Source organism: Plecotus auritus (assembly GCF_963455305.1).
Source record: "Plecotus auritus genome assembly, chromosome: 5".
Lineage (NCBI taxonomy): Eukaryota > Metazoa > Chordata > Mammalia > Chiroptera > Vespertilionidae > Plecotus > Plecotus auritus.
Genome location: NC_137776.1, coordinates 90,826,977 through 90,849,205, shown reverse-complemented (window position 1 = coordinate 90,849,205; position 22,229 = coordinate 90,826,977). Strand labels below are relative to the sequence as shown.

Sequence of the window (22,229 nt, the reverse complement as noted above, 5' to 3'; positions counted from 1 at the left end):
GGAAGGAAGAGAAAAGAAATCCCTGGAGAGTTGACTCCTGCAGCAAGCACTATTCAGAGGCTTAGTTCTAAGACAGAAGGCCTTGGCTCTGCCTGCGATGGTAAGGATACTAGTAAATCCAATAATTCCATGAGGGCAAAATCACCACGGGCCGAGTTTCTTGGGGAATGCCCCAAGCTGTGCCTGGAGACCAGGCCCTGGGCTGGGAGAGCTTGGGGAAGCTACAGAGAAGTCCTCACGGAACACCGGGGTTATGTTCATGACTCAAAGCAAGCTGAAGAAACCAATTTCACCGTAGATTAATTAATATAACAAGAGCTACGTTCCCACGGCATCTCAGCCGCTGTAAGGGAAGGATGCTGAAGGAAACGAAAGGAAATGACTTACCCGAGGACCTGCGGCGCTGGTGCCACCTGCAGCATCTTCACAAACCATGCCCTCTTCTCCCCGCCCTCTGAGGCTGAGCCCTCCCTAAGCCCTCTAACGAGGCTCATGACAAAGTGACAGGACTCTGAGCTGTGATAAACCCATGGTCAAACCCTCCCAATGCTTCTCATTACAACATCGACCTGGAAAAATCCCTAGTTCCCATAAACGGTTCCCTTAAAACCAAACAGATGAGACATCTGGATTCTGCTGTTTCTCAAGTCTGTTTCCAAGAAACTCACAGAGAGCGCCCACCTTGTCCACGTTGGCCCGAGTCTTGGCCGAGGTCTCCACATACTGCACGCCCCACTCCTCTGCTTTGCTCCGCGCCTCCTCCACCGGCACCTGCCTCCGCTCCTCCAAGTCCGACTTGTTTCCCACCACAAGCAATGGGATTTTATCTTCTTCAGCCTTAACACGGAGGATCTGCTCCCTACAGCGTCACATCAAAAATAAAGCCACCCAGAAAGAGATGCTTTCCAAAGGCAGAAGAAGAAATCGCATTCTTACGCCGTGTGCCAAAGATGCATTCCCTAGCCTGCCATAAACTGGCCAAGGGTTTTCAATGCCTGGTTCTCAGAATGGCCTGGGCTGCTCATTGCAGATGCAGATTTCTGGGCCCCGCAGTTGCCCTACAGAAGTAAGTACCTCCATGGGAGCCCAGGATTCTGCATTTCATCAGGTTCCCCAATTTATGCTTAGGTAAAAAAGAAGAAAAAAACATAGGGACCGCTAGGATAAAAACAAGCTAAAGGAAGTATCTTCATACATAAAATGCTTAATAATTCCCCAGAAAAAAGATGGCGTGATTTCTCTATGAGAATAAAAGCTATAAAATCCAGTGTTTTTCATATGGAGCGTAGCAGTCAATTAGATCATGAAATCAATTTAGTGGGTCACAAGCAGTAATTTTCCCCCCTTAGTGAAAAAGAATATAAAGAAACATCAGAGGAGCCTCTAGTAGCCCGGTGAGCCTGGTTCTGTGCAACTTCTGCTGTATTACGTCTACATGTGTGTATGCACCTGCCTTCCCCACCCCACCCCCAGGTCCATTTAGACACAATAAATTACAGGCCACAGAAGCGGACAGCTACGTTAGGCAGAAATTGTATTTAATGTGCATTAGTTTTCCACACAAAGTGAAAAAAAAAAAAAAAGGAAATACTCCAAGGCCCATGAAAAAAGTACTTCAAAAACATCTTCTCTAAAAGAACTGCTACCTATAGCACATTAAATTTTACTTCCACTGAAAATAAACAGCTGCCTAAAGTTACTAATCAAAACCAAATATTTTAAAAAATTAAATATTCCACTTGCACTGTTCTGAACCAGTGGGGACACTTCTACATTCCAATACATCAGAGACCCTTCAAAAACGTACTTCATGGAGATTTGCATTGACTCGTATATGATATAGGATAACATTTCATAATAAAAATATTTAAAATTTTTCCCATACAGTCTATTGAAATACCAGATATCAAATTACTTTAAGAAAAATGAAAAAGAAGAAAAGTTAGAGATAGCTTGAAAATGCTATCCCCTACATTTCAACAGGGGTCAAAGAGCCTGCTACATTTAGAAGCTATGTGATCAATATAAACTATGAACAATAAAAACTGATAGCTTTCTGGCTCAGTCTTGCACAGGCAAGTAAAATTAGCTCATTAATAAATATATTGATCCAAAAATGGGAGTACCAAGTACTGGTCTCCTGTAACAAAACCCATTTCTCTAGTTTATAGAATATATCCAGGGAAAACTTCAAAATAGAGTATATTAACATTTTATTCTATGTTGGGTCTTCTAATGTGGAAGATAAATACAGAAATTCTATGCTTTACAACTGCTAACAGGCATAGAGTAAAGGGAATGAGTGTAGCCACAACAGCTCAGATAATCACCTGAATCCAATAACATAAGGAACGTGGACAGCCCTGGGATTTGTCAGAGTTCAAGTCAGGAGAACTAGCACCCCTTCCTTTTTCTTTTAGGGAGTCATCTGTCCTTTTTCTTCTAAGGATCCCTCTTCTCTAATCACAACCAAAACCCTTCTCCTAAGATGAGACGAGACTGCTCTAACCCTCTGAGAATAAATGAATAGTGTAAGTGTGTGTGTGTGGGGGGGGGGGGGGGGGGGGAAGGGCGGAAGGTAACCCAGGGGAGATAGGACAAGGGTGGCAAGGGTGGCACCATCTATTCTCTGGAGATGACTCCAACTGTCCAACATTTCCTCTCATGGTGAGTCTAAGAGCAATGGGAAATCAAAGGCTTAGGAAAGGGAAGAAAAGAAGGTAGTGTGTGCGTCTGTCCTGTTTTACCACAAGGAGACATAAAAACAGGATTCTGTAGCTGCACACACAGTTACGAACCCATGGGCTACATCCACATTCAGAAACCTCAAGGTGTGTCAGAATCTAAAAAGTAATAGGACGTCTCACACTATAGTTTCAGAGAATCGAGATGCTCAGCCTGAGGCCTTGCAACTCTGAGGCCTCCCTTATTACCTCCCACTCTCTCAGCTGCCCCAGAGGCTCCCCTGGCTTACGGAGGCTTCCTTCCAAATCTTGGGGGGGGATATTTAGCTTCCTCATTTTCACCTTAATTTCTGACCAAACTTGCTAAAGAATGAAAAGAAGTTACTGTGTTTTTCTTTTTTAGTTTCCTGTCAGACTCTAGATCTGGTTCTTACAGGAAAGAGTCATCATGACAGATGTTTATGAGGAGGACAGATGAAAAAACACAGCCGTGTACAATGGGAAGGGAATGGGGGAAAGAGAAAGACTCCCTTCCCATTAGAATTCCTTAAGAATTCTGACTAATGGCTCACTACTTCCTTATAACAAAATAAACGTAAGGTATCGTCCCACATTTTCGAATGAATGATAGCAGGGAATATTCCGCTCACTAGGGACCACACTGAGAAAAGGCTGGGGATTCAGCACAAGGGGTAGCCGCAGTTCCTGCCCTTCGGAATTTACTGTCTGAAACACCATTTCGTTTCACCGATTCGGATAAAGAAATAACATCTCCGATGCTGAGTAAATTTGCCCGGGGTCACGAAACTGGTGAGTGGCAGGAACCCAAGCCCAGGTCTGCCTGCTTCTAAAGCCAGTTCTTTCTATTCAACTATGCTAAGTCCTTCCGGTGGCAGCAAACGGTCACTCTGACTCACATCCTTCACTCTGCTGACCACCATTCATAAGCCTCAAAACAGAGCAAACATTACTTTTCTAGCAAAATTATAAAAAAGATACTTAACTCTTATCAAGCACTGTCTCTCAGGATTTATATGAAAGCAAACGGCAGGTTCTTGAATGTATGGAGTGGCTTTGTCCCTCTCAGGGACAACAGATTCTGAAGATAATTGATATTTAGAAATTATTATAAAACTGAGAAGTCCAAAGAGATTATAACAAATAGTGGACACTAATGTGACAAGATTCAGAGTGCCAGGGAATTCTTTAGAGAGATTCTTCCTAATTACAAGCTCAGCCCTCCCACTGCCCCTTCTAAGCCCAGGACATGGGAAGGAAGGCACACCGACCTGAACTCGGCCGTGGCTGTGAACGACTCGTGCTCTGTGATGGAGAACACGAGGAGAAAGCCCTCTCCGCTCCGGAAGTAGTTGTCGCGGATGGCTGCGTAGTCCTCCTGCCCTGCGGTGTCCAGAATGTCGATCTGCACTTCTTCTCCATCGAGAACCACTTTCTTCCTGTAACTGTCAGCTTTGGTAGGTTCGTAGTCTTCTACAAACTAAGGAGATAAACATCAGCAGCAGCAATTAACAAAGGTTGTAGAAAAATAAAATCTGCCAAAAAATAAATGTCAACGTACAAGTGCTTTACCTATAAGCAACTGCGTATTACTGGGTGCCTACACTATGTGTAAGACACTATAAACTAAAAATAACTTCGTATATAACACTTCTGTTCTTTATTGTTCAGTTCTACCATTTTTTATTTTGTTGTTAAACAACAAGAGCAGAAATTCCCATCTTACACATGAGGGAACCAAGCACAGAGCAGAACACTGGGCAGTTTTACTGTCAGTATCAACTTATAATACAAACACTGGCAAAGGTGAGAACAGCCCAGCTGGTGTGGCTCAGTGTTTGAGTGTCCACCCAGGAAACAAGAAGTCACTGGTTTGATTCCCAGTCAGGGCACATGCCCGGGTCGCGTGCTCGATCTCGTCCTCTCTCTAAAAATCAATAAAAACACTTTTTTTTAAAAAGGTGAGAAACAGGAGTTCCTACTTATAATCAACAGAAGTAAAAAACTCATCTGAAAAGTAATCTGACAAGAAGTATCAAGAGGCTTAAATAGCTACACGACTTGACAAACTTCAAATGGGTCCACGATTAAACGTAAAAAATAAAGCCATCGAGTACTAGAAGAAACATGGGCGAAATCCGTTTATTACCTTTAAGTAGGAAAGGCCGTTTTTATAACTATGACTCAAAATCCAGAAGCCAGGTAAAAAAAAAAAATTTGATAAATTAGACTATGTAAAATCTGTTTGTCATAACACACTATAAACAAAGACAAATGACAAACAAGGAAAAAATATTTGAAACCATATTACAAGGAGCTATATACAAACAGTCCGCACAAAAAGATCAACAATCCAATGGGGAAAAGTGGTAATGGACATAAACAATTCACAGAAAAGTAAACGCATGTGATGTTAAACCTGCGAAAAGATGTTCTTCCTCACTAGTAAAGAAAACAAAAATTGTATCTACAATGAAATACCATTTTCACCTACCAACCAGCACCCCAAACTTGCCCGAGTCTGACAACACACCCTGGGGAGGAGGGGTCCGGGGAGGAGGGGCTCTGGGGAAGAGGGGGCCTGGGGAGGAGGGGCCTGGGGAGGAGGGGTCCGGGGAGGAGGGGCTCTGGGGAAGAGGTGTCCCGGGAGGAGGTGCCCCAGGGAGGAGGGGTCCGGGGAGGAGGGGCCCGGGGAGGAGGGGTCTGGGAGGAGGGGTCCGGGGAGGAGGGAGTCCGGGTAGGAGGGGGGCCGGGGAGGAGGCGTCCGGGGAGGAGGGGCCCAGGGAAGAGGGGTCCGGAGAGGTGGGGCTCTGGGGAGGAGGAGCCCTGGGACACTGCCAATTGTAGCGGGACAGTCCAGTCCTGAAGGAGGTGAGCACAGCAGTATCTGACCGAGCTAGAGAAGCACTCATCCTCTGTCCTACCAACCTGCTCCTAGGAACCTCACCTACAGAAACACCTGCACAGGAACACACAGGGCTACTCACTGTGGCACTGTGCATAATAGTAAAAGGTTAAAAACCACCCAAATGCCCAGCAATGGGAACCCACAAGATGGAATACTATGCAGCTACAAAAACCGAGAACGACAACTATGCACTGATATATAAAGTTATCCACAATATAACAGTGTACCTTCACATAAGAAAAATAGGTACAATAAAATATAAGACGTATATAATATACGTATATAAAATACATACATAGTATTGTGTGTGTGTGTATACATATATATTAATGTGTATGTACATGACAAACAAAACAAATTTTAAAGCTGTTAAACAGAAAAACTGAAGCTAAATGAACCTAAATGATTATTAAATGGGTAATGTAGGCACAAAGAGAAAGAATTCAAGAGACTTTAGAATAGAATGTTTTAATAGAATGCATCCCACTAAGAGACTAAGGACAAAAAGTGTCAAAGAACGGTAAAGAAACTTCCCTCAGTGCTTGTAATACTTAGTAATAATGATATTAATGTTTCAAAGCTATTTTCTTTATATTATATTGCACATTGAATAAGTTAACTGTCTAAATGATGCTAGAATTCAAGCTATTCAGAAAAAAAGTAAATTAATGACAGCAACGTACTATTAAAATTGAACTGGAGGTGGTATAGTGGATATCCACATGCAAAATAATGAATTTGGACCCCCTACTTCATATCACATACAAAAATTAACTCAAAATGGACCAAAGAGCTGATGTAAAAGTTAAAACTATAAACTCTTAGAAGAAAACATAGGTGTAAATCTTTATGACCAATGCATTCTTAGACATGAAACCAAAAGCATATGCATCCAAAGAAAAAATAAACTGTACTTCATCAAAATTTAAAAGTTTCATGCTTTCAATGTTGCCATCAAGGAAATGAAAAGACAACCAACAGATGGAAGAAAATATTTGTAAATCAGACTCTATAAAGAACTCTTAAAACTCAACAATGAAAAGACAAGTAACCCAATCTAAAAACTGTCAAAGGACCTGAATAGACATTTCTCTAAAGAAGATATACAAATGGCCAAGAAGCACATGAAAAAGTCCTCGACATCATTAATCATTGGGGAAATGTAAATCAAAACCACAATGAGAAACCATTCACAAATAGTAGGATGCTATAATAAAAAAGGTGGACAATAACAAATGTTGGCGAGAATGGGGAGAAACTGGAACGCTCATCCACTGCTAGTGGGAATAATAAAAAGGTGCAGCTGCTGTGGAAAACAGCTTTGCAAGGTCCCAAAAAGTTATACATACAGTTACCACATGACCCAGGCAATTTTATGTCCCGATATGTACACAAGAGAATTTAAGACATATGAGTACACAAAGACTTTTGCATAAGTGCACATAGCAACATTACCATAATAGCCAAAAAATAGACACAATACAAATAGACAATAGGATAGACAAAACATGGCATATCCAGATACTATTCAGTCTTAAAAAGGAATGAAGGACTTATTCATGCTACAACATTGATATACCTTGACAAACTAGGGTAAGTAAAAGCCAAACGCAAACGGTCACATATTATATGAGTGTATTTATATGAAATGTCCAGATAGACAAATCTGTGGAAACAGCAAGTAGATTAGTGGTGGCTGGGACTGTGGGAAGGGAAATGGAGAGTGACTGATAATGGGTATGCAGTTTTTGGGAGGTGATGTTCTGGAATTAGATAGTGATGATGGTTGTACAAATTTGTGAATACATTAAAAAAAAAACATGGAATTGTACACTTTTAAAAGGGTAAATTTTATGGTGTATGAATTATCTCATTTTTTTTAAAAAAAAGAAATACTACTATAACATGGATGAACTTTCAAAACATTGTGCTATGTGAAAGAAGCCAGATATAAAGGTCACATATTGTATGATTCTATTCCTATAAAACATCCAGAATAGGCAAATCCATAAAACCAGAGAGCAGCTGTCAGGGGTGGGGTGGCAGGGGAGCAGTAATGAGGAATGACTGCTGTATGCATGGGTTGGGGCAGAACTAGTGAAGAAATGCATACAGTGGTGATGCTCACACACCTGTGTGAATACACTAAAAATCACTGAACTGTGAGTTTCATGGTACGTGAATTATATCTTAATAAAACTCTAACTTAAATTGTTAAAGATTTAAAAACTGAATTGAAAATATCAACACGAACTTAAGGGACCTCCGAAGAAAACTCTTGAAAGGAGCCTTGCATTGCCAATTGGAAGCTACCAGCTCAAATGGTTTTAAACCTAAGAATAAAAATACTAAAAGATTTTTAGTATTAGGTTCTCTTCTATTTACCCTAATAATTATCTTAAAATAGAGAGCATGCGACTTTGCCTATGCTTCTCAAGTGTCCTTCTTTTAACTCCTTCCACAGAGACAAACACTCAGCCAGCCCCTGTCCCCACAGTGTGATTTCCAATGCCTCAGAGCATCTCAAGTGCATATTTCTGAGCTTTCAAGGTTAACACCTACTAGAGCTGCATGGACTCCTCTGACAAGAGGAGTCAGAATGTCCCGATATGACTGCATACCTCTGTGCTAGGGGAAAGGTGCTTATTATTAGAATACTAGTGGCCTGGTGCACAAAATTCATGCACGGGGGTATGGGGGTTCCCTCAGCCCAGCCAGCACCCTCTCCAATTGGAGACTCCTTGGGGGATGTCTGACTGCCGACTTAGGCCCGATTCCCTAAACTGGCAGTCGGACATCCCTCTCGTAATCTCGGACCACTGGCTCCTAACCACTCACCTGCCTGCCTGCCTGATCACCCCTAACTGCCTCTGCCTGCCTGCCTGATTGCCCCTAACCCCTCTGCCTGCCGGCCTGATTGCCCCTAACTGCCTCTGCCTGCCGGATTGCCCCTAACTCCCTCCCCTTCCGGCCTGATCTCGCCCCCAACTGCCCTCCCCTGCTGGCCTGATTGCCCCTAACTGCCTCTGCCTCAGCCCCCACCACCATGGCTTTGTCTGGAAGGAAGTCGGATGTCCTGAAGATGGCCAGTCAACCCAGTCTAATTAGCATATTACCCTTTAGTATAGATAGATTATATAGGATAGGATTGTTTAAATGGGGGGAAAGCCTTTTTCAGCAGGAGGAGATGGTCTTGGCAGACAAAAATACATAATCCCTATATCTGGACTGAGAGCCAGCCATATGTACTATAATGCCAATTCGGTCATTAAAAAATTGAATCGCTTTCTTACACCTTACACCAAACAGCTGTTGCCCTTAAAACCCCTCCTCAGCCCCCACCTTAGGCTCTGCCTTCGTAATTTACCCAGATTAGGTTTTGATTGGTTGGTTTCTATGCCAGTCAGTGTCAAAAACTACGCCTCCTAGGCAGCCATTGGCTCCTCGCAATTCACCCAGATTTGGTTCTGATTGGTCAGTTTCTATGCCAGTCAGCGTCTCTAGGCCTATCTCCGGGCCTGATCAGAGAGGCAGGGCTGATCAGCAGCCCCTGAGGCTGCTGGCTAGGCCCGGAGAGAAAGAGAGGCACGGCTGTTGGCGAGGCCTGGAGAGAAAGAGAGAGGCAAGGGCTGATCAACAGCTGCCACGGAGGCTGCAGATCAGACCCTGCTTCTCTCTCCGGGCCTCTCTCCGGGCCTGATCCACAGCCCCCTCGGCAGTCAGTGCTGGGTTGCTGTGCCATGGCGACCCAGCACTGACTGCAGGACTGACTTCCGGTGTTCGGTCGTTTTGGACATTACGGACCCTGGCTCTTTATATATATAGATTAGATCACAACCTTGACACATTTTTCCACAGAAATAGGAACTCTCCAAAGTCATGTATCTATTCAGATGAATCATACCACTGGCCTTGCAGGGTTGTATGCGATTCAGTCCCAGACACCCAAGATGCGCAAGTCCAAGACAAACTTGACGCACACCCCTGTACTGGGCCGGCTTTTCTAGCCATTCAGAGTCTGAAGTCTCCCCATCATCAACCTCACCTCACTGGAAATGGCAAATAGTTTCAAAAGTCTTCAAATATTTTAGGCCAAGGATAAAATGATTAAAATCTCCCTCTAATTTTCTCAAATTCAAAAGTAAAGAACTATGGGACTGTGGGTCCTTCCATAATCCAATTTCCATGGCAATTCCACCATATATGCGGGAATTTCTTCTGAACCACGGGGAAAGCATTGGACCAGGAACAGAGTGTGAACGGCCCATGACACTTTAGACCACTGGCCTCCCCAAGTACAGACACAATTTCCTTTCCTATGACATCAGGTTAACTAGCTGATCTTTCAGGTAGGAGCTGCCACACCAGGCCACCCGTCAGAACTGCCAGTGGGTTTTGTAAAAAGAAAGATTCCTGGTTCCCAACTCAAGAAATGCTATTCAGAAGATATTTTTTACAAGATCCCCCATGAGATTCTATGATCAGCTCGATCTGGGAATCACGACTGAGGTCTCTTCAAGATCAAAAATTGTGATTCTGGAACTACACTGTCCATATAGCAGCCACCAGGCAGGTCTGCAGTGCCCAGGAGCCCCGGGTACTGGACATATAGACACAGAACACTCCGTCACTGAGAAGGTTCTGCTAGACAACGCTGATGGAGCAATCGGCGAAAGACTTCCCCAAGCACACATCACTCCACTCTGTTCTTCCCTTGCTCTGATTTCATTTTACCGACTCTTCAATTACTGCTGCCTTCCAGTCCTCAAATATGTTAGTCTGTGAGAAAAATAGCCCAAGATTAAGCATAGCTTTCCTTTGCTTCTCTGAAGAAGCTAAAGAAAACACTGGACTTTTCAGCATGCATAATTTCCCTCTCTCTTGCCCTTCACACATACAAACATACATCATAGAAATGAACAATCCAGACGAAGACTCCTGGTCTCCCAGGGTGGGCAGAGCAGGGCAGAGGGCTCCTGTCCCCAGAGCTCTGCCTCTGATCCGGACTTCTCTACAGTGGCACCACAGATATCTGGATGGATAGTTCTCTCCTGTGCGCTGGAGGAGGTTAAGAGCATGCATGCTAGTAGTACCTGCCCTCATCCCCCATATGTGACAACCAAAAATATGGGACATTGCCAATTATTCACTCTTTTTTGTTGTTGTTAATCCTCACCCAAGGACATTTTTCTCTTTCCTTTTTTTTTTTTTTTTTTTTTTTTAAGAGAGTGCAAACCGGTTTGGCTCAGTGGATAGAGCATCAGCCTGCGGACTGAAGGGTCCCGGGTTCGATTCCGGTCGGGGGCATGTACCTTGGTTGCGGGCACATCCCCAGTGGGAGGTGTGCAAGAGGCAGCTGATCGATGTTTCTCTCTCACCGATGTTTCTAGCTCTCTATCCCTCTCCCTTCCTCTCTGTAAAATATCAATAAAATATATTTTTAAAAAAAAAAAAAGAGAGAGAGAGAGAGAGAGTGGAAGAGAAGGGGAAAGACAGAGAGAGAGAGAAACATCCTGACTGGGGCCAGGGATCAAGCCTGCAACCGAGGTACGTCCCTTGACCGCAATCGAACTTGGGACCCTTCAGTCCAAGGGCTGATGCTCTATCCACTGAGCAAGCTGGCTAGGGCCAATTATTCATTCTTTTTTAAGAACATATTTTTTTTATCAATTTGAGAAAGGAAGGGAGAGGGAGAGATAGAAACATCAATGATGAGAGAAAATCACTGACCGCCTGCCTCCCGGATGCCCCCAAGCATCTGCTTTGACTGGGAATCAAACCATGATCTCCTGGTTCATAGGTCAATGCTCAACCACTGAGCCACACCGGCCAAGCCAATTATTAATTCTTTAGGGGGCAAAATCCCCTTCCCTCATCTCATTAACAAACTACACTTCTAATCCTGTCTTCTTCATCTTAATTCCTCTCCTCAACCTCTGTTCTTCCCCTGTTACAAAAGTAAGGAATTTTTCCTAAGCAAATCAGGTTAATAAGCAAAAACAGACTCAGACTTCAAAATTTACATCTCTTCTTTTATGCAAAAATGTGTGGGCAAATTAAGGAGATTCTGCTAGATATGAGATAGAGAAAAGCGAGCATCAAAAACAAAACTTTCTCATATAAGATACAGCCAAGTATGACCCAGGAGAGATCCCCGGTAGGGGGCATGCAGGAGGCAGCCAATGGATGTATCGCTCTCACATCAATGTTCCTTTTTTCTCTCCCTCTCCCTTCCTGTCTCTCTAAAAATCAATAAAAATTCTCTTTCAGTTCAGCTGGCGTGGCTCAGTGGTTAGGCATCAAATTATGAACCAGGAGGTCATGGTTCAATTCCTGGTCAGGACACATGCCCAGGTTGCGGGCTTGATCCCCAGTGTGGGGCATGCAGGAGGCAGCCCATCAATGATTCTGTCTCATCATTGATGTTTCTATCTCTCTCCCTCTCCCTTCCTCTCTGAAATCAATTTAAAAAATACATTTTTTTAATCTTTTTCAAAAAATCCATTGTAAAAAAATTTAATGACTGGCTTCTAACCAACAGAATATGGCAATGGGCATGAATGAGATTACCAATGATTACATGTACTTATGTAAGAAACTGTCATAGCTAAGCAGACAGACTTTCCTCCTGGCCTTGAAGAAACAGCGGCCATGGTGTGAACACCTGTGGAGAGGGCCTGGTGCCAGGGACCTCTAGGAGCTGTGCACCCCTATCCTCCATCTTCCAGCACCCAGGAATGCTGGGAGATGACCCGAGCCTCAGTTGAGCTCACAGCCACAGCTGACACCAAGGCAGCCTTGTGAGACCCTGGGCAGGACACCCAGCTAAGCCATGACATATTCCTGACCCCTGGAAACTAGAGGTAGCAAATGCATTGTTTGAAGCTGCTGAATTTGTAGTAATTTGTTACAGCAATAGAAAACTAATACAAATAGCCATCACAGTACAGCAAAATAACATTTATTAATTATCTGCCTGGCATACCTCTAGAATATGTTCCTACGTTTTTTTTGGTTGCTGTATATTCTTTGAGTATCTTATCATATGCCAATGATTTTGCAATATTTCCTATAAAGAACCTATACTAATAATAGAGGAATATTCCAATTGTCTGGGACGTCATCACATAACGACTGTTCAGCAGGCTGCGTTCCCGCCCCTGCTCAGGCAGCTGCGAGGCCCGGGGTAGATAGGATAGGATACAATAGGAGGGGAGAAGAAAGGAGAGGGAGAGGAAGGCAGGCCTGCATGCAGACAGCTGAGAGGAGAAACAGAAATACAGAAAGGGAACAAGAAAAAGACACAGGGATGGAAAAGGGAAGGAAATGTGGGGCTGCACATGGGAGGGGGTGGCGACTGCAGGGGGCAGAGCAGCTGCGCACAGCGAGGGGCGGGGCGCAAGTGGCGCGGGGCGGGGAGCCTCACCCAGACGCAGGAGGAGGGCGGTGGCTCCCGGCGCTGGCAGTCGGGAAGGAGGGGTGGACAGTTCAAGGCCTTTCAGGGGGAGGCGCTCCTGCTCCACGGCAGCAGTGCCCAGGTTGTGAGGGCCTCGGCCACCCTCGCTGGGCCTCGTGCTGGGAGGGGAGGCTCAGCTTAGGAGGGTACTGCTAAGGACACTAAGGAGGGTACTGCTTTCATCCCCAAGGGCTAGACCCCAAAGATACTGGGCAGGGTTAGGTTGGTGGCGTGTTAAGTGTACTTTGTTGACTAGAAGTTGGGGCGTCCCAGGCAGGGAATGGGAGGAGGACAACGGCCAGGAGGCCAGGGAAGTGGGGGCAGCAAAGGCCTGGCTGGGGCTAGGCCCTGGGCTGGGGGTTAATGCCCCCCAAACGGAAGCTTTAATATCAAAGTGCACTCAGGCAGGGCTGGAAGCAGGTCCCAGAGAGGAAAGGTTTAAAAGAGAAACCAGTGAACATGGCAGGGGGTGGGGGGGGGGGTGTAATAATAGGGAAGGATGGAGGGAGGCAGGGTTCAGGCTCACAAGGGGAAGGCAAATGGGGGGGAGAGGGGAGTAAGAAGGAGACAGACACGGGGAATGAAGGGAGAAGGGAGAAGGGAGGGAGGGAGAGGGGCCACAGGAGGTTCAAAGGGAGGGAGGGAGAGAAAACAGGAAAGAGAAGGATGCTAAAATGGGGTGAGGCCAGGAAAAGTTAAATAAAAAGAAAAAACAGAATATGAGAGTGAGGGGAGTTTAAAAAGAGTAGTAAGAAAATTAAGTACAGGGTGATTTTTTTAAAACGTAGTCGGACATCACCTGAGGGCTCCTGGACTGTGAAAGGGCTTGGCTGAGCACCCCCTCCACCGCCCCGCCCCCGCTGTCCAGTGCACGAATTTCGTGCCCCAGGCCTCTAGTAAAAATATAATTTAGTCTTTCCTATAGCCTAGTTGATCCAAATTTGTTTTTTATTAATAGTTTAGAAAGGTTTTTTTCAGCTTCACAACTACTCGACATTACCAGTAATGAAACTTCTAGGACAATTATCAAATTTAGGATACCTCTATTGAGCTTTCCTGTAAGATAGGGAAGAACTTTCCAGACTAGTTTCTAGCTCCATGTTTCCACCCTTGTTTCACCTCCACCACCCACTCATTCAGTGCCAGGTGTCATAGGACACGCCCACACCAAGATACACCCCTGGGCTGCACTCAAGTCCCAGTGCCAGATGAGTCAGCACAGTGGGCGGGGGAATATTTCTGGAAGCCATTCCTACACTGGATGGCCGGTGATAACCACCACAAACCACATAAACACATACCACCAATCCCCAACTAAACTGTCCTTAATTCCTCTTCCCTCAGCAAGGTCCCAAAAATGGCCATGGTCACTCCAACACCACCCAACAGCAGGACAAGCTGGACAGATGGAAAGTCTAGTGAAAAGGGGTGATGATCTTAATGGATGGTAGTTCCGACAGCTTCCTTTCACACATTCTGTACAGTATGTGCCCATGTGAAATGTGATCACATGAGAGGTCCCTGGGTTGAGCTCTAATCCAAACACTGCCTATGGGATCAGTAACGGCCACTAAGCAAGGGCATTTGTGGCCACAGGAACCAAGACTGTGCTGTCATGCTCCACTCAGCATTACCCACCTCAAGGGATGGAAACCTGAGCAAGGATGGTGCAAGCTTTACCTGCTATCTATCACTTGAGAAAAAATTACGTCTTATGACAGCTTAGCTGTCCCTTTCAACAGCTCCCAAAATTAACTGTCAGGAAGCTAAGTATCAGACCCATTCTTCAGAAATCCCTGTACAAAAGTCTCTCCCCGCTCTTGCTCCTGGCAGAAAGACAGCTCAAAGGGAAATAACAAGGGAAATAATGCAAGCAGGGGCCCTCACATCCCTACCAGGCTTAACAAAAATCAGCAATCCAAAGCGTTTGCTGGTTAGACCCCATATGAAGCTATTGGGAAAGCACCTCACCACAAACTGGCCCATGATCCTCCCTGCACGTAGGTGGACGGCACATGCATAGGTTGGGGAGGGGACCCTGACCGCAGACAGGAGAAGGCAGGGCTTACCTCATCGTACATGAACTGAAGCGTCAAGGCTGACTTGCCAACCCCTCCACTGCCAACCATGATCACCTTGTGCAGGGCCAAGGAGCTCTGGCTCTTACTCTTGTTTGCAGCCATCCTGCTGGTTTGCTGCGGTTGCGACAGGTTGAAGAGCTGCCAATGCAGAAGACAGACACGAGAGGCAGTTTGGTTTCTACCCAGTGCAATCCCTCCGCTCCAGGAACGCCTAACCCAGACATTCTCAGAATAACCCTTCTAGGCTCCGGGCCGAGAAAGCCCCCAGCCCTCGGAGTCATTCACCACAGTGCAGCCAGAGCAGCCAAGTCAAGAGAGAATGGGGATGGGCCTGTTAGGGGGACGCGGGGAGACGGCCCGCCATGAAGGTCAACGTACCCTCAGCACTGCCCCACCAGGGGGAATGCCCCGAGCCCAGTGCCCTACCTGCCCCAAGTCATCTGGAGCCACAGAGAACGCTGGCACTAGGGACTCGCTCTCTGTATCCTCACTCCACCCCCCATCACACACCCCACACAGCCCTCAGGACTCGACACTCGGAGGTCACTGAAAAGCATGGATGGAGTGTTTGTGTGAACTAATATAAATTCAAAGTAAAGGAGCGGAGGGGAGAGCAAGAGAACCGGATAGAACAGCCAGATCCAGCCCGCGGGCAGTAGTTTGCCCACAGCTGCTCTAACCACTGTCCAAACTGACCTGGGCCCTGCCTAATTTTAAGAGGATTTTTTTTTTTTTTTTGCTTTTTCATTCTTTTTTTTTTCAATTGACCTTCCCCCAGCCTCGCCTACCCCCTGTCGCATGCCCTCATCCCACCCCCCCCTCAGTGTCTTGTGTCCATTGGTGTGCTTATATGCATGCATACAAGTCCTTTGGTTGATCTCTTTCCCCCCCTCCCAACACTCCCCAGCCTTCCCGCTGTAATTTGACAGTCTGTTCGGTGCTTTACTGCCTCTGTATATATCTTTTTGTTCATCAGGTTATAATGTTCTTTATTTTCCATAAATGAGTGAGATCATGTGGTATTTTTCTTTCATTGCGTGCCTTATTTCACTTAACATAATGCTCTCCAGGTCCATCCATGCTGCTGCAAATGGTAAGAATGCCTTCTTTTTATAGCAGCATAGTATTCCATTGTATAGATGTACCATAGTTTTCTGATCCAGTCATCTGTTTTTCTTTTGTTTTTTTAAGACTAAGGAGATATATGTACTACTATATGTAATGCTTTAAACAATAAAAAATAAAAAATAAATAAAAATAAATAAAAAATAAAATAAATACAAATCACCTATGACCCTGCCACCTACAGATACTCACTATTAATAGGTTGTCTGCTGCCAGTATTTTAATCTATATATTTCTACTAGGGGCCCAGTGCGCAAAATTTGTGCATGGGTAGGGTCCCCAGACCTGTCCAGCCATCAGGCCGATCAGGGCCTTCTGGCTGCCAGCTGGGGCCTTCCTTCTCTGGCTGCCGGCTGGGGCCTTCCTTTGTTCTGTGCCGCCCCCTGGTGGTCAGCGCACATCATAGCAAGCAATCGAACTCCCAGTCTCCAGGTCAAACTCCTCAGGGGACACTATGCATATTAGCCTTTTATATACTGTATTACTTTCCATATAAACAACTGTAAGTCTACTTTTGCCCCACACTGTATCTGTCTGGAGGCTTATACTATATTTGTGTTTCCTGTCTTCATTGCTGAGACAGACATAACAGCCAACCCAAGAGGTTAAATGAGCGCTTCGCTGACAGGCAGCATGCTCAGTCCCTAGTATTTGGGCTCTGGAATCTACTCAGCTTGTTGAGGTGAAACATTAACTAAATTTAGAAAACAGAGTGGACAATTACCACCTTAATTTGTAGAAATAAACAGGGTATAAAAAGAAAGTGGGGTAAGTTTCGACCAAAAATGCTACCTTGAAGATCATGATGGCATTACTTCTTGACCAACAACCTTAACTTACTCAGCTTTCATATACTAAAATCTTGGGGGTGGAGGGTTTGGAAAAGGACCAAGGAGGCCTTTAAAATCAAAGCAATTTTAAGATAAAAGAAAACAATTACTAAGATTCAACCTCTGAGTTTTCAAAGGTTTGCCATAGGGCCAAATTGCAATGGTAAGTTCTTTGGGTAAGATGCACGTTTACCAAGTTGAACATTTATAGCCACTGCCATTTGAAGTTTTGAGCCTCCATTCATTTGAAACTTGCCTAATACTATATGACCTCTTGTATTTGTCTTGTACTGTTTTTAACTCTTGAAATACTGAACTTTTTAATACTGTATGTCTTATTCCCTCCAACTAAAACTGTACGCTCTTGGAGAGAAATGCTTGTATTATGCCCCTCACCCCCATTCCTTACCAAGAGGGTCAACTTTGAACTGAACCTTGAACTCTTTCATTTTTTTGGAACACCCTTGGGATATGCATTCTGAAAATGGACACAACATGTTTTTAGTGAAAAGCTAAGGGCCAAGAGCCCAGCCAGTGTAAACACATTCTTTCTACGTCTTCACTTTAATGACAAAAGATTGTTTAGATTTAGAGAAGAAAAAGAGTAGATTTATTTTACAGTGTGTTAAAGTATTGGAAACGAAGCCACTGAGAGTTCTTTGGATTTTATGTGGTATCATGGTGTAAAGCCCAGGCCTCCCTATTATCCTCAAAGCTGAACAACAGATCCCAGGTAATATAGCTCCCCCTACCCCCACCCCACCCCCACTGCATTGGCACTTGAAGCTGACAGTTGTTTTGCATCAGGGTCCGCACCACCAGGCTATAAACCAAATGCAAACTCAGGGCTTTTCAGAGGACAGGCCCACAATGAGAGGAGTGGAGCCGCACGCAGAGAAGCAACCCCAGAAAGCAGTCAGACGCCACCTTTCCAGCGTTCCGCTTCTGAAGATAACCCGCAGTAACAGAAGCGCATTTGTACATGGACAGAACTGTAAGCCGGAGAGACGGGCGGGCACATATGGACTGGGGACATTCTGAGCAAGAGAGCGAGGGCACAAACCACACAAGGTGATGAGAGTCCACCTGCGGCCAGGGTGCTGTGTGCTAGTGAGTATGTGGGCGTGTGAAATCTGCTCCAGAACTGGTGGCCACGCAGTCTGGCCTGGTGTGGCTTCCAGGTCGAAGAGAAGCAGGTGGTTTTGTTCCCGGAATGTGAATGAGGGAGCGGAGCCCAGGCTTAGAGAAGATAATGTTCCCTGGTGGGAACTCGTCATCTATGCCAAGGCTTGGACAGAGCATGAAACTCACTATCCAGCTTCCCGGCCCAAGCTTAGGACTGAGCCAGAAGCCTGCAGGGGGGACAGCCTCAATGGCCAGCAAACAGCGCCCTGGGGAAGTCGTGGTGTGGGCTCCGCCGCATCCCCCAGCTAGAGCGGCGGCTCCAAGGTCCCTGCCACTCTCCCAGCAGCCAGCACTACATTCCATTTAAAAATAACACCCATGTGCACACCGGGACGGGGCGGCTTCACCCATCAGGCTTTGTCAGGAAGGATGTCCGGAAGACGTCCAGTCTAATTAGCATATTACCCTTTTATTAGTATAGCTATTTAAAACCTATTTGAGGTCATAGCTACGTAGTTTTTAATGTTTTTCACCTACTTATCTATCCATTTTATTAAACTGAACTTAAACCTTTTCTTGATGATTTAAGGATTGCCATCACCGCAGAAATCAGCGCTGTGATCTGGGCCGGTCTGAGTGGGTCATGCCTGGGACCCTCCCCCCTCAATGGGACCCACCCCTCCACCCCTGTTTATCTGCCTCTACTCCCTTCTTTCCAGTTCCCTTTTCTAATTATGTACTTTTTAATAAGTGTCTTAAGCAATTAACTACGTAATTAAGCACATTTGAGCTGTGACTAAAATAGAATAAGTGGGATAAGGAGCAGGCCTCCCCAAAAGGCCTTGGTTTAGGAGGTGAAACTGCTTCTGGCCCACAGAGCTGAGGCTGGTGGCGGAGGCTGGAGCCTCCAGATCAGTAAGCTGTCACTCAGTTCCTCTGAAGCAACCTTGCTGCTATGAATTCCTATAGCTGTATGAAAATGGAGAAATAATTTCCCAGGTGGGAGGCTTTTATAAACATGTGAGCTGTTTATAAAATTCTGAGCTGTTGAAAAAAAAATCCATTTTTCTAGAAGAAACCATAATAAACGAACTGAAGACTATTCAACAAACTCACAGATGTCGGCTGAAAGCTCAGAAATTGAATTACTATGGTGCCTATTTCCAATCCACACACTGCTTCAGGCCACCTGACGTGATGAGGGAAGCAGGAGAGAGGCAGAGCGCCAGCCTGCCCACCCTGAACCAGTCCTGGACTGGACACTGGACGTGCTGCCCCCACACTCCTCTGTTATTGGAGATAATAAACTCATTTGTTTAAACTACTGTTAGTCTACTTATTGTTACTGTTTTCATTCTTACTTGTACCAAAAGCATTCCAGAAACAGTCTTTGTATTCAAGAAACTCAAAGTCGAGTGATTCAGGCAGATTAGTAAATGAACACAGGATACTAAATCCCACGGCTGAAGTATGGAGGTGTGCTCTGGGAACACAGGAGAAACATCTACATTAGCCTGAAGGTCAGGGAAATTTTAAGGGAGCAACATAAGAACTGAGATTTGACTAAAGAGAGACAAAGAAATACCAGGAAGAAAAATAATTAAGGCTCAGGAAGTCCATGTTGATGATTTGTTTATTATATGCCTAGCCAATATGTGTGTTCTTAAAAATAATGCAAGTATCCTTTCCCCAAACATTTTATTATGAAAAGTTTCAAACTTTAAGAAAAGTTGACAGAACTGCACAGTGAATCCATGTTCCCACCACCTGGGTGCTACAATTCACATTTCACTCCATTTCCTTTATCACACACCCAGCCATCTGGCATCCCTCTATTTACCCGTCAATCTTAAATTCTGACGCATTTCATGTAAGTTATAGACTCAGTACACTTCATCCCTAACTTCAGCATATACACCACTGTTTGCAAAGCAATTCTAATCTCCCCACTGCCTTTGCTAAAAAATTCAGAACTCTCTCTGAGGGGCTTGCAAACTTCCTGATCTCTCCAATGGACTATTTGGGTTCTTAGCCAATAGTTCTTAAAAGCCATACACAGACCTGGGCCCATAAGACCAAGTCCTGGCATAGCTCCTATAGTCAGAGATCTACAGGGGACTCGGGAAAACACACCAACAGACACCCTTTAACATGTTCTACTCATCAACACAGAAGCTCTGTAGCTTGATTCATTTTTGTCCCCAAAATACTGAAGTGCTACTTTGTACGAAACTGTGGGTCTGTGCCCTTAGAAAACTCACTCTCCTAAGGAAAGACATTTTAATACAATTTCGCGCAATGATAAATGATAAAGACAGCACAAGGCATGGTGAAGCATAAGGAACTCTGGGAAAAGAGGATCAGGAAAGGCTTGAACATTAAACAAAAGTTCACTCAGCAGGTGGGCGTGAGAGAGGGGAGCGTCCCACGCATCAGAGAGAGCACATGCGAAGGCATGAACATCAGAGTGGGACCAGGCACCAGAGTACTGAAGCATAAGGTGCGGTGGGGAAGTGACTGGGTGATGACTCCCAAAAGATATGACATGTTCATCTACAAATGGACCTAAAATGCTATTTTAAGAAATGTATCCTAGCCCTGGCTGGTGTGCTAAGTGGTTAGAGCTTTGGTCTGAGCATTGAAAGTTCATGGGTTTGACTCCAAGTCAAGGGCACGTACCTGGATTGCAGGTTTGATCCCCAGCCGGGAGGCAATCAATGGATGTCTCTCTCTCACATTAATCTCTCTCTCTCTCTCTCTCTCGCTCTCTCTCTCTCTCTCTCTCTCTGTCTCTGTCTCTCTCCTCTTCCCTCTCCCTCTCCCTCCCTCCCTCCCTCCTTCTCTCCCTTTCACTCTAAAAGTCAATGGAAAAAATATCCTCAGGTGAGGATTAACAAAGACAAAACAAAAGCAGAAATGTATCCTAGAAAAAGTGAGGGGCCATTGCAAGGTGGGTCTTCTAGCCCAACTTAACTTGTAAGGCATTGGATGGATAAGAATAAACACATACAGAGAAGAAAGGCACTCCCAACTAAGACTCGGCAGGGAGTTGGGAAATGTTTTTTAGGTAATGTTCTATGATACATTACTAGTAGATAACGCTCTCTACCATTTAGCATTAATTAAAATACCAGAACACATATTCACTTGAGAAGTAAAATTCTGAAAGCAAATCACAGTATATAAACCACGAAGCAGAGTGTCAGCAGGAACGGGTGGTCTTAAGTGAACCTTAGTCTCAGGCTAGCCTAATCAGTAGTCTTTTGTTTAACAAACTGGAAGAAAATGAGTTGGTAGGTAAAGTCCAAATGCCACCTTGTCTGTATCACAGAGTCATCAAATGAGAATCAAATCACAATAATCAAATGAGAATCTGAAAATGTATCACATTTATTGATTTACGAATACTGTACCAGCCTTGCATCCCCAGAATAAGTCCCACTTGATCATGGTTTATAATCTTTTTAATATATTGCTGGATCCGATTTGCTAATATTTTGTTGAGGATTTTAGCATCTGTGTTCATGAGGGATATTAGCCTATAATTTTCCTTCTTTGTAGTGTCTTTATCTGGTTTTGGAATTAGGAAAATGCTGGCTTCATAAAAAAAGCTTGGAAGTGTTCCTTCCTCTTGAGTGTTTTGGAATAGTTTAAGGAGGCTAGGTGCTAGTGCTTCTTTGAATGTTTGGTAAAATTCACTGTAAATCCATCTGGTCCAGGACTTTTGTTTGCTGGAAGTTTTTAAATTATTGCTTTAAGGAGAAAACCAAGATGGCGGCATAGGTAAACACTTAAAATGCTGCCTCGCACAACAATACCAAAACTACAACTAAAAGACAAAACAGACACCATCCGGAACCACAGGAAAGCTGGCTGAGTGGAAATTCTACAACTAGAAGGAAAGAGGAAAGCACATTGAGACTCAGAGGAGCTGCAAAAGGCTTAAGTACGGAGACGCACGCGTGCGGAGAGGACGGGCGGCTGAATGCACGGGCAGCTCAG

The 22,229-nt window shown here is 44.8% G+C and overlaps 1 protein-coding gene across 3 annotated transcripts in view; it reads right to left on the bottom strand.

Moving 5' to 3' along the window:
- Positions 1-22,229, bottom strand: part of RALB (RAS like proto-oncogene B) — a 96,670-nt gene that overhangs the window by 3,810 nt on the left and 70,631 nt on the right. For 2 of the 3 annotated variants that reach the window (XM_080668584.1, XM_080668583.1), the window contains exons 2-4: positions 15,136-15,285; positions 3,974-4,182; positions 682-859 (exon numbers count right to left, since the gene is read on the bottom strand). In XM_080668584.1, the coding sequence (XP_080524710.1) occupies positions 682-859; positions 3,974-4,182; positions 15,136-15,249 (501 nt within the window). In that variant the 5' untranslated portion in view covers positions 15,250-15,285. Of the gene's footprint in view, positions 1-668; positions 860-3,973; positions 4,183-15,135; positions 15,286-22,229 lie in introns of all 3 variants that reach the window. The other variant, XM_080668585.1, reaches the window with a different exon arrangement.